Here is a 13,666-nt window from a genome sequence, read left to right on the forward strand (position 1 = left end):
AAAATTAAACACATCTGTCCTCTGAAAGACATTCTTAAATCACATATCCTTTATAGGATTTGTACCCAGATTACAAAAAGAGCCCTCAAAACTCAGTAATAAGAAAACAAACCACCCAATTTTGAAATGGGCAAAAGATCTGAACAGACACTTCACCAAAGAAGATATGCAAATGGCGAACAGGCACATGAAAAGATGCTAAACATCATTGGTCGTCAAGGATTTAAAAACTAACACCGTAATTAGATATCACACCTATTAGAATGCCTAAAATTAGAAAAATTGACCATGCCTAGTGTTGGTGAGACTGTGGAAGAACTGGAACCTTCATACCCTGCTGGTGGGAATTTAGAATAGCACAGCCACTTTGGAAAACAGTTTGGAAGTTTGTTATAAAGTTAAACATACACCTATCATACTGTCCAGGCATTCCTCTCCTGGTTGAATACCCAGGAGAAATGAAAGCATTTGTCCAAAGACTTGTCCACAGATGTTCACAGAAGCTTTATTTGTAATAACATCAAAGTGGAAACAAGCCCAAATGTCCAGCAACAGGTAAATGAATAAATAAACTATGGCATATCCATGCAATGGAATACTACTCAGCAATAAAAAAGAATGAACTACTGATACACACTACAACATGGATGGATTGCCAAATAATTATGCTGAGTGAATGAAGGCAGACAAAAAAGAGTATATATTGTATGATTCCATTTACATAGAATTCTAGGAAATACAAATGAATACTTGCCTGGGGGTGGGGAGGGGCAAGGGTGGTGTGGAATGGGGTAGGAGAGGAGCAAGAGAGAGAAATTACAAAAGGCCATAAGGAAACTTTTGTGGTGATGAATATATTTATTGTCTTGATTTTGGTGATGGTTTCATGGGTGTGTATACATTTGTCAAAACATCAACTTGAACGCTTTAAATATATGTGATTTATTATATAAAAATTTTAAATTTTACCTCAATAAATGCTTCTTTTAAAAAATGAAAAAAAAAAAGAAAGAAAGAGGATAGGGAAAAAGAAATAGTGCAAAGGGCCTTCAAAAGTTTGTGGAAAATAAATTAATATATAAATTCACACACACACACACACACACACACACACACACACACACACACACAAAAAAAAAAAAAAAACCGGGCGGGGGGAAGAAGATATAACAACCACAATTACTTGAAGTTGATACGACAAGCAAACAGAGGGGACATTGGTGGGGGGGAGGGGGGGAGGGAGGAGGGAGGGAGGTTTTGGTAAGGGGCAACAATAATCAGCCACAATGTATATCGACAAAATAAAATTAAAAAATAAAAATAAAAAAAAGTTTGTGGAAAATATTATTAAAAGATAATACACGAATTTGATCTCTGTACCAGCCAGCACCCCAAAAAAGATAATAGGAACACAAATCTTTCCATGAACTTTTTGAAGAGCCCTTGTATCTGTAATAAAAATGAACTATATAGATTAGAAAAAATAAAAGTAAAGTAATTATTCGTCCATAACCACAAGCTGACAATCTTCCTGAACTCCTTGTGATAAAGTACAAAAACCAGACCTTTCTGGGATGTGAAATATCAAACACAGTATGAATAAACCACTACTTCCAACAGTTAACCATTCAAATATTATTTTCTCCACTGTCATCATGAATACTTAGAAAAAGATTGGTAAGGGCCGAGCCCATGGCGCACTCGGGAGAGTGCGGTGCTGGGAGTGTGGCGACGCTCCCGCCGCGGGTTCGGATCCTATATAGGAATGGCCGGTGCACTCACTGGCTGAGTGCCAGTCACGAAAAAGACAAAAAAAGAAAAAAAGGAAAAAGATTGGCAATAACATCCAACAGGAAGCTTATGGCCCTCTATCTTAGAGACAGGCTTCCTTTTGGCAACTGGACAGTCCAACATCACCATATAGTCCTGGAGAACATTTTGTAACATTCCCTTTAGATGGTGAGTATGTCAGCACATGTGTTTCCTCAACATAAACAGGTTCACTTAAAGAGCCCATCTGCTGATTTGGGGATTACATGTCACTTGCAAAAATCTGCAGGCCAAAGAGAACATTATTATTTGGCAATGGTTAAGACTAGTACAACACAGTTATTTCTTGCTTTTATTCTTGACCTAGATGGTTGCTAACTATGGAGAATATTTCGGATTTGCAGAAATATAATAAACATGTGTAAGTGTCAAAACCATAGCCAAAGTTAGACAGCTGACTGACAGAACAGCCCAATATAGTACAACTTCATCATAGCACCATAAGCATTAAATGCCTCTAAGGAAGGCAATTCAAAATGAAAAGAATATGACCTTAAGTGTAATGCCCTCAAGACATTAACTATTGTTCAGCTGGGTGAGGCACTAATCCCAATATCAGCAATGGACAGATAGCTTTCACCAGTCACACCTGGACTTTTTGACACTCCAAAGATGTCATGGGACAGATTTAACAAGAAATTGTTAATATCACCCTTATTCAATAAACTTGGGATCACTGGGAAAGACTTTTCTTCTTTACTAACAACATACCAGACAAAATTATTTGCAGTCATGTTAAGAGAAGAAAGGAAAGGTGCTGATCAGCATTTTATTTTTTCATTTTCATTTTTTTCCTTTTTAAACATTTTTTTCTTTTTTTTTTAATTGAAGCATAATTGATGAGCCTTTTAAATGTTCTGTCTAAACCAAATCAGAGGCTCACATGCATGGCATTACTCATATGAAAGCATGGTTTGTAGCATGTTCATGTGAACCATTATCAGAAATAAGACATAAGAAGTCAGGGGAAGACTACACAGCATCCAGGGGGCTAAACAATATGTACACTGCTATCTAGATGGCTATGAGGATATTTATACTTTTTATTTGTTTCAAATAGTTTAATTTGGTTAAAGAGTCCCTTAAATATCTCTAAGCAAGCATAATGTTCTGAGCTCTAAGCTCTTTCCTATAAAGTTAAATTTAAGAAATAAAAAGAGCTTTTACAAAATAAATTTACTATTGGTCTTCCAGACATGGTTTTCAATTGCAGTACAATGTTCCCCTAAATGGAGGAAACTAATAGTTCGGCTTTCCAGATCAGGTGAAAGATTAGAAGAAATTTGCTCAAGAATCCTTGAGTCATGTTACCACTAGGCAAGTTATGCTAACACCTGTAAAGAATGAAGATACCTCTTCACTGGAGCAGCCCATATCCCATGACTTTGATTCAAGAAAACTTGATATTCTTGATCCCTCCCTCTAAGTTCAAAAGCACCAGAAATCATCATCTAGCTCAGCAAAGCACATTATCAACATTCCTACTTCTAGAAAGCAGAGATTGGAATGCTGGGCACATAACCATGGGAAAACAGCAGAGAACACAAACTGAGGGAACAGAAATGCTACCATGTCCAGGTAACATCTGCAAAAAACAGTAAGACCCGCAGAAAGAGTAATCCAAACAATTAAAATGGCTCATAGCAGCAACTATGATTAATACAGATATTGTTGGGAAGGGGGACGGAGAAGGACATGAAGGAGGAAGGGAGCAGCTGACCATTGACACTGCTTAGTGATATCAGATCAGAAAGGAGCGCCTTCTGAGTTTTTAATCCCTGTTCCATAAGTCACTGCTAGCTGGTCCCGAGCTCAATCATAACAGTCAACTTCTATATTTCCAAGTCTTTTAAGATGAGGTGAAAATAACAGCTATTTCAAAAGAAAATAATGATATGAAAGCCTACAGAACCTATTATGTTTACTGAGTATTGCTTGGTTTTTTTAAAGAACACTGTGTAAGATATGACAGAATTTTTCTTAAAAAAAAAATAAAAGTGAAGATACCACAATAAAGAAAAGGACACATTCAGCTTGCTGGTTCATATGTCTTCAACCATCCTCCTCCTTCTCCTCTGTCTTATTCATCCAAAGGCAAACACTATGAAACAGCTCTTTTCTCCAAAGAGCTCAGCCTGTTGGAAAGAAAGTTCAGGTACTATCCATGAAGGTAAGAAGTAATCAGGATGACAAGGTGGGGCGGGGGGGGGAAGAACAGCAGCAAGTAAGAGTCCCATTGGCTTCTGCCTGTCCTGACTGGCAGAAAGCAAAGCCTCAAACCAGTTCTCTGACAGGGCCCAACGCCTCTGCAGCACCCCCCGTGTAATTACACACTTGAGTGACTGGACTCTGAAGAAAATTGAAGGCCTGAGCTCCGAACAGCTGCCATTTTCTCTCTCCATCACACCAGTGTGATTACTTGAGAAATGAACAGCCCCGGCTCAAAGCTACTCCAGAATTCTCAGAGGAAATATGGCTCTGTGTTCCAATAATGAGATTCTTAAGGCAAGCGTTACTTACAATCACTCCGCAAAAGGAGTGAGCCAAGCTCCTATATCTTACAAATTAGAATTTAAGAAACCCAGCGACAGTCTTGGACGATCATTACTCTTCTGCTGCTCCAAGGATTCTGGGCTTTGGTCTACTTTTAGTGTAGAAAACTGTTAAGTTCTTAAAAAGGTAATCATAATCAGATGAAAATCTCAACATAATTAACTTCCTATAAAGGCAAATTCTACTCCATTTTAGGTCCAAACTGACAGATTCTTCTACCCTCTCATCATTACCCTTTTCTGCCAGAAAATCTTGGCTTTATCCAAATGAGAATCAACAATTCTTGCGTTAAAATAAAATTTTTAAAAAGTCAGAGATTTCTTACCTCTTTTGGTTGAGAAAAAAAAATTAGCAAGTTGTCATAGATTCTATCATTTCCTTACTAAAACCTGTCACTTGAGGAAGGTGAAATATTACATAATGCTAATATTTTTTCCCCCTCTCAAATGCATCTTCTGATTTCCCCACCATCCAGCCATTCTAGGGTAGCAAAGGTAATGAACTCTCCCTGTAATTACATATTTTTAAAAGTGGCTATTCTAAAAAATGTTATATCCTTTAGAGTTAACCAGTTAAGCAGATAAATGAATGAGTGGCACTGTTGTTAATCAGAGATGTGAGGTAGATAGTCTCTCTTTATTCTGAACTATGAAATAAAAAATAGCAGTGAAGATTTATGGCTTTTTTTGCTCCAAGAAGAAAGGATGGCGGGCTGGCCGATTAGCTCAGCTGGTTGGAGTGTGGTGTTGATAAAAACCAAAGTCCAGGGTCCAATCCCTGTACTGGCTGGACACCAAAAAAAAAAATAAATAAATAAAAAATAAAGAAAAGAAAAAGGATGGAATTAAGGTACCAAAAATGCCAATTCCACAAAGGGATGAGAAAGGAGACTCTAGGAGTGAAAATGTGTTATAATCTCCCAAAAAGACAAACATGCAGCAGCAAGGCAATTGCCCAGGACTAGGTGAGAGTCTAAGAACAGTCCCATTGTTCTCTGATTCTTAGAATTAACTCAAGCAGAAAGACTTAGGAATAAAGGACTTGCAAATCATTTTTAAAAATCCCCAAGTACACAAAAATTCTACCCATGGTCAAATGTACATTAGTCCTATTCACATTTATCAGTCTCACCCCTCATTCCCACTTTCTACTAATTCTCATATTAATAGTTTATGGGACAAAATCATTTACTAACAACACAATAATCCAAGCTTAGATTTTCATATAAATTTTAAAAGGGGCGGGGGGGGCTAAAGAAGATGCAGAATAAATTTAAATTTCTTTGGTGGGGGAGGGACAGTTCAGGATTTCTAACAGTTTTTAATTTTCTTTTTAAGTTTTTGACACAAGAGCTATTGCTTATATCAATGGAACAAACAAGAGTTAAAAATGAAAGATTACATTGGCTAGATAAGACTAAAGTTTAAAGCTACTGCCATGAGGAAAAGAAGAATGGGGAAGCAGAGGGCATTTCTAAGTAGAGCCAGAACAGTCCTTTTCTAACCCAAGAAGTTTCCTTCAGAGCAAAGAGAAAAGCGAATGTGAGAAATTGTTAATTCACGACCCAAGCCCTACTCATCCCTTAATTACAAAAGACAGTAGTTTCTTCTCTGACCACAGCCATCGGAAGGAAAAAAAACTTTTTGCATATCATCAAACATCCTTACAAGTTCTAAGAATGGTACTCACAATAAGCATTGTCACCAGAAGATTCTTCTTGGTGACTTGAGCATGAGAGAAGATGTAGTTCAGTACAGTGTTCATGTCACTTTTGTTCTCTTCCCGAAGGGCAAATACACATTTGTCATAGTGTCCTGCAAGCAGCAAAAATAATTAGTTCTCATCCGTATATGAATGCTCACATTCACATGCTATTTGTTTTTTACTGTCTATAACTCACCTGATAAGCAGTGAGAAGAAACATCTTAAGAATTTTCTTAGATGAATTTGTATAGAACTTGCAGTGTGGTTTTAGTAAAAGAACACTGGACTAGGAGTCAGGCAATTTGGATTATAAGACCTAGGCTCAAGGCCTAGATGTGTTACTCATTTACTATGTGCAAATCATTTAACCTCTCCAGGCTTCAATTTCATTACATTAAAAAAAGAAAAAAAAATTGGGAGTGAGGAGGTGGGGTGTGCGTTAAAGATTGAGGGGTTGGGAATAGCTCCAACCCTACTCTTACTCTAAACTCTTCTATTTGGCTTCCTGGAATGATTTCCCTAGAACAGAGGGTTCTGCTGCTTAAAAAGATATATTAATACCATTAAACTTTATGATCTTTAAGATCTAATACGACTTGAAATTCTGGTTCCAGGTGTGAGTCACTGAAAATGTTTCACCCTTACTGATAGGAACAGTTTTAGCTCAAAAACAAAACCACACCAAACTTATCAATATCCATAAGAAGTGTGCCTGCTATCTCTGGAATCAACATTTTCCCCTAGAAGTCCATGAAACAGCTAAGCAATGCCAGGAATTCCAAATCCAAAACAAGGTATAGATCAAGGAGAACCTTGCATTAAAGTCAAAAGGAATGTAGGGAGACTACAATTATGTATATTTTCACTCGTCTTCCCTAAGGCCACCAGGGCAGGCTAGTTCTGGGTAGGAAAGTTATGTTTTACAACAGAAGCAAAAGCTTCAAAGTATACTGTAGTGATATCTATCATGGGATATAAGTAATATTAAATTCGTTAGAAAACAGCTTACAGCAGAATTAAATTTCCAAGTAAAGAAGAATTAGTGTTCAAATATTCTCAAAGGTCAGAATTTTCTGATTTCTTGAAAATACTAAATGACTACCACCCCATTTCAGATTCCATTTTAAGTTACAAACCAGAACTGTGGTGTTCAAACTGTGTTACCCTGGTTTCACAGAACACTTTATTCGACCAGAGCAATTCTGCTTTTATCTGTTTTAAAATTAGAGATTGATGTAAGCCATTTTTAATATTAAAATTTAAGTATTAGAGATTGATGTAAGCAAAAAATGATGAAACAAATATATTTGAAAACAGTGGACTATAATATCTAAAGAGCTGCCAATTTCATAAAAGACACACTTAGAACAAAATGGAAGCTGTTTAGCAATTGGTGATCCTATATAAATTCGTATTTCCCCCTACTGAGACAGCTTTGAAGTGACAACAGAAATATATTTTGGTGATAGGAATTATTAGAACCAGGGGAAATAAAAAGAATACATTTACCCAGGGCAGGTAGAGATCCTAACACAAAGAAAGCAATGATACCAAGTGTCTCCTTTTTAGATATTTTTAACTGTGAAATATGTATATAGAAGAATATATAAAATACATCCTAACAGTAGAAATAAATACCCATATGTTATTTTAAAGCCACTAAATTTAAAAAAAACATCTTTAGTATCTTCCTATGTGCTCTTCTTCAGAAACAAATACTTAGCTAAATTTTATATTAATCATTCTTTTGCTTTTCTTTACATTTACTACCAATGTAAGTATGGTTTAATTTTTCCTGTTTTTGAACTTGATAAAAATGGAATTACTGTGTATGGATTCTTCTGTAACTTATTTCTTTCTCTCAACATTATGATTTTGAGAATCATCCTTTTGTTTGTGTACCTTGGTTCACCCATTTTTACTGTATATAGTAATTTGTTGTAGGAATATACTAGAATTCAACGACCTACTCTACTTGCATAAAATAGGGTACTTCAAAACATTCAAAGAGAAATAGAATTAAAAGATAATATAAATCTTTGCATGAACTTTTTTGAATTAGCTGGTGTTTAGATTGTTTCCTGTCTTTTTTGCTATTGTGAACAGTGCTGCCACCAACACTCTTGTACGTTTCCTAAAAAACATAAGAGTTTCTCGAGAAAGTATATTATCAAAGAGTAAAATTACTAGGTTGAAGAGTATAAATAAGTATCTAACTTTATTAGATATTGACAAACTGTTCTCCAAAGTGGTTGTACCAATTTTCACTTCCACTTATAGAAGCAGTGAAAGATGATGATGTGACTTTAAAATTTTTGCCAATCTCACTGTGGTTTGGGTTCCCATTTCTCTAATTAGTAATGAGATTAAACATCTTTTTGTAAGTTTATGAGTTATTTGTGGTTCCTCTTCTGTGAAATATCTTTTTGTATTTTTTACCCATTTTTCCATTAGGTTGTCTTTTACTTATTGATTCATAGCAGTGCTCTAGATACTAATCCTTTGTTAAGTGTCTAGTCTGTAAATATCTTCTCCCACTTTGTGGCTTGTATTTTCAGTCTCCTTATGGTGTATTTTGATGAAAAGAAGTTCTTAAGAGAGTTTGGGTTAATCATTCCTTTCTTTATAGTTTGCACTTGCTGTGTCTTGTACAAAAAAATTTTCCCAGCACTGAGATCATAGAGATATTCCCCTAAAAATTTAATAGTTTTGCCTCTTTACAACATGTTTAAGTCTTTAATTTATATTGGAATTCATTTTTGTACATATGTTACAAAGTATGGATCCAATTTTTTTTCTTTTTTCTCCAGTTTTACAAATGAATAACACATTGTCCCAGTAACATTTATTGAAAAAGTCTAGCCTTTCCTCATGATCTGCAATGCTTGCTCTACCATAATGTAAATTTTCTTATATGTGTGGATCTGTTTCTGAGCTATAATATCCCAATGGTCTATAAATCTGTCCTTACACAACATCACAATTCTTAATTAATAAAGCTTGATATCTCATTGGGCAAATCTTTTCAACCTGTATTTCTTTAGAAGTATCTTGGTTATTGTCAAACTTCTTTTCTGTAAATTTTAGAATGAGCTTGACAAATTCCACAAAAATACCTTAGTAGGATTTTATTAGAATGTCAATAAATCTAGAGATGAATCTAGGGATAATCAATACCTTTGTAATAGTTACATTCCAATCTAAGACTGACACTTACTTAGATCTTTACTATTGTTCATTGATTGTAATTTTCTCTAAAAAAGGCTTGCATATTTTTTGTTAGATTTATTCCTTAGTATTTCATATTTTTGGTTGGTATTTTAAGTGACATATTTTTCTAAACTGCTTTTCTAAATGATTGTTCTACTGTAAAGAAATGCAATATAATTTTGTATGTTGACTTTTGTATCCAGCAACCTTATTAGACTTTTTGCCAGTATAGGGATCCAAACCCTTGTCTTTGATGTTATAACACCACACTCTAACCAACTGAGCTAACCAGCCAGCCTAAAACAGATGGATTTTTTTTTGGGGGGGGGGGGGCTGGCCTGTGTTATTTTTGTTTGTTTTGTTCTGGCAGCGGGCCAGTACAGGGATCCAGACCTACAACCCTGGCATTACCAGCACTACACTCACCCACGGCAGCTAACTGGCCAGTCCCTAGACTTTAAATAATTTAATAATAAATCTGCGTATTCTTTACCACAATTAAAAAAAAGGACAAAACTGTAGATTCTTTGAGGCTTTCCAAGTAGACATCGTATCATATCTAATAGTGGCAAATCTATTTTCATACTCTTTTCCAGTCCTGATACCTTTAATTCTTTTTCTTGTCTTAGTGCACTGGCTACGTACGACATCCAGCATGATGATGAATAGAAGTAGTGAGAGCAAGTGTCCTTATCTCATTCCTAATCTTAAAGAGAATGCTTTCAACAATTTACCATTATGTATATCTTACAGATTTTTGTGAGTCGCCTTTACAAGATTAAAAAGTTCCATTTCATTCCTAGTTTCCAAGAGTTTACGTGAACAGATGTTAAATTTTGTCAAATGCTTTTTCCCCCATATTTTGAGATGATGACCATGTTTTATCTTCCTTTATTACACGATGAATTATGTTAATTGATCTTCCCCAAATTAATCAACTTTGTATTAGTGGAATAATGCCAACTTGGGTGTGAGGTACTACTTGATACACTGTGGGATTCAGTTTGCTATTATCTACTTGAGGATTTTTGCTGGTCATGAGTGGCAGAGCCATCTTTTTTGTTTGTTTGTTTTTGTTTATTTTTGGTGGCTGGCCCATATGGAGATCCAAACCCATGACCTTGGTGTTATGACACCATGCTCTAACCAACTGATCTAACCAGCCAGCCCCAGAGCCATCTTTTAGAGGATGCAAAAGGGAGCAGAACAGATAAAAAAAATTTTCAAGACGTTTCAAATTCTGTGGTGTTTCACTGCCATCTTGTGGCAGGATGCAATATCAGACAAACACAGCTTTAAAATCTTAGCCAACGTATTTCAACACTTAGAGACTATACATCATTTAGTGAAGCTCTTCAGAAAAAGCCAGGAATAAATTCCACCTAAATGATACACTAAAAAGTACTGGAAAATCTGAGCCCTTCCCAGATGCCTGTGGTTCAATCCATGGATTAGCTGCTGAGTGGCAAGCTCTTCAGATACTGTTTTCTCAATTTCAGCCTGGTCATGACTCAACCAACTCTCACTATACAAGGTCACGAAAATGTCAATAGGGAATGCTAATCTCTACTAGAAGAATTATCTCAGTCCTTTCCCAGAAGCATGCTGGATTCACAGTCTCATCAAGCTGTGTTGTGTTCTTTCTTTAGCATTAGTAGGATATGAAGGTTTAGTTCTAAGGGGGTTGTGAAAGGAGGAAGAATTCATCAATGGGAAGTAAGATGACAGGATGAACTGGCTGAGCTCTTGCAAAGCCCTATAGAGGTAGTTTGAGTTGGTCATCAGAATCAGAAACTTTCTTAGATAGAGAATCCTCGGGAAGAGGCTTACCATTCTGAAACTGTGTCTCTACTCGCAAGTACTGTCGGAGCAGATCCATCACCACAGCCTTCATGTGGCCTCGAATGCCACTTCGGTATCTAGGCAAATAGAAAAAGTCTTCACTGAAAAATCTGACAGGCCAACACTATTAAATAATAAACTCAGAGGCCAAATTTACTTTCTAGACTTTCCAATGAACAGCTTTCCCTCTGAATATAGAGCCTAGTATCAACTAACCAGATTAAATTCCAAGCCTAAAAGAAATCTGACTACAGACCAGGTTTTTTTATTTTTCTTTTTCTGAGAGGATCAACCAGGTATAGATAAGATTTTTCATAAAACAAAAAAGGAAAGGAAAACAAAAACAAAAAAAACTTCACAGCCCTACCTAACAACAACCTGAATCAATTGCTACTGCTAAAGAGAAAATAATACCACATCCTTGAAATGGCTAGGGGATATCTGAAAAATTTATGAGTATCTTAAAGTTGAAAATGCTCAGTGAATATCCCTTTGGTCTAATACTTGGCTCCATAAGACAAGAATAAATGTCATACTGAGTACTTTGCCAAAAGAAAAAAAATTAGGAGCTTCATCAAACAGCAAAGAAAAAGATGGATCTCTGTACTAGACAAACAACAATAAAAACCAGCCCAAATGTCCATCATCGGATGAGTGGATACGGAAAATGTGGTACATCTACACAATGGAATACTACTCAGCTATAAAAACGAATGAAATACTGCCATTTGCAACAACATGGATGGACCTTGAGAGAATTATATTAAGTGAAACGAGTCAGGCACAGAAAGAGAAATACCACATGTTCTCACTTATTGGTGGGAGCTAAAAATTAATATATAAATTCACACACACACACACATACACACAAAAAAAAAAAAACTGGGGGGGGGAGATATAACAACCACAATTACTTGAAGTTGATACGACAAGCAAACAGAAAGGACATTGTTGGGGGGGAAGGAGGAGAGGGAGGAGGGAGGAGAGGGAGGTTTTGGTAAGGGGCAACAATAATCAACCACAATGTATATCGACAAAATAAAATTAAAAAAATAATAAATAAATAAATACATCACCATGTATCAACTAAAAAAAAAAAAAAAATCTGTAGCAAAAGTGGGCTGCATGTATATGGGTGCCAGTTATATTAGATCCTGCATTTTTCAGTATGTTAAAAATATTTAATAATAAAAGTTTTTAATGTTAAAAAAAAACAACCAATTTTTTGTGCCTTAGTAATTGATAGAAAGATAGAATATAAAGAAGGTATCAGAAATATTGAGTATGAAAGCTCACCATTCTGAGATATTTAAAAGATATAAGGTACTAAGATATAAAATAATTTCTAACTTCTTGATGTCAAACCTGAGGTAAATCTCTTTATGACCACTTAAAAAGAAAGGAAGGTATAGAGATGGACAGCTCTAGAATCATGTAATTACCTCTGTACCAGCTGGACAATGCTCTGAGTGTTCATGAAGAAGACTTCCCGTTCAGATTTCCGGTTCAATGTAGCCGCATGGCTATCAAGGATGTTGGCAATCTAAGGCATAATCAAGGTAAAAAATAAAGCCTAGCCCAACAAAGGGACCCAAAGCTCAGCCTCTATAGCATTACGACTAGGAATCTTCTTGGTTATAACATGACAATTCCTATCTTTATGTGTTGGCAGCAGCTGGAAGTTACTGGGAATAGTTTACAGGCTTCTGCTAAGTAAGCATGCAGTTTTTATCTATTTTTCATCTTTTCCCAGATGCACTAATGACTGCATCACAAAACTACTACCTTACCAGAGTCTCTGACAGGCAAGATCTGCTTAAGGTCAAGATCCAAACTTTGCTCCCCACCTGCCTAGCTTTACTCCCTACCTGTAAATCTGCTTTCTAGACAAAGGGGAAGAGTGCTGAGGAGATGGTAAGGAAGTCTGTGATAATAAAACTATCAATTTCTCTCTACTTTAAACTCATGGAAGCATCGCTCCTTAGGGAACAGCCCCATGAACACAGCTAAATGGAGTACATAGCCAAAGCATGCTTTTCTCATAATCACATATATTTTACATTTCACACACACTACTTTCATTATTGGGTTTGTATCCTGAGGCAGTTTTATAAAGGGTACAATATCTAAAATTTTAAAAGCACAACATCTAGAAAGTAAAGAGGATCCAAAGAGGAAGGAACCTTACAACATGAACTCAAGCACTGGTAGTGAGTGGAAAATAATGATAGTGTTACCCTATAAATACCTGCTGGCTGGGAAACTGACAGAGGACTGATGTGATGTTGCTAGCATACTGAGCCATTTCCTTCTTGATAGACTTCTCCACATTGGGGGGGATACGGCCAGAGACACTGGTCATGATATCTTGCAATTCTAGGAGAGGCAGGGAGGGATCTCTGAGGGTCTTCATCAATCGCTCTACCCAATCTTTTACCTAAGAAAGAATAAAATAGGATCCATTGTTAACACAATCCCCAAATTAAAACAATATATCTGAATTCACTATCATATACTGCTTACTTTG

The 13,666-nt window shown here is 36.1% G+C and overlaps 1 protein-coding gene across 10 annotated transcripts in view; it reads right to left on the reverse strand.

Moving 5' to 3' along the window:
- ACACA (acetyl-CoA carboxylase alpha) overlaps window positions 1–13,666 on the reverse strand; it is a 293,591-nt gene that overhangs the window by 133,238 nt on the left and 146,687 nt on the right. For all 10 annotated transcript variants that reach the window (XM_063112234.1, XM_063112233.1, XM_063112232.1 and 7 more), the window contains 4 exons: window positions 13,388–13,576; window positions 12,582–12,682; window positions 11,128–11,216; window positions 6,073–6,197 (listed from right to left, as the gene is read on the reverse strand). In XM_063112234.1, the coding sequence (XP_062968304.1) occupies window positions 6,073–6,197; window positions 11,128–11,216; window positions 12,582–12,682; window positions 13,388–13,576 (504 nt within the window). The remainder of the gene's footprint in view (window positions 1–6,072; window positions 6,198–11,127; window positions 11,217–12,581; window positions 12,683–13,387; window positions 13,577–13,666) is intronic.

Source organism: Cynocephalus volans, chromosome 10 (assembly GCF_027409185.1).
Source record: "Cynocephalus volans isolate mCynVol1 chromosome 10, mCynVol1.pri, whole genome shotgun sequence".
NCBI lineage: Eukaryota > Metazoa > Chordata > Mammalia > Dermoptera > Cynocephalidae > Cynocephalus > Cynocephalus volans.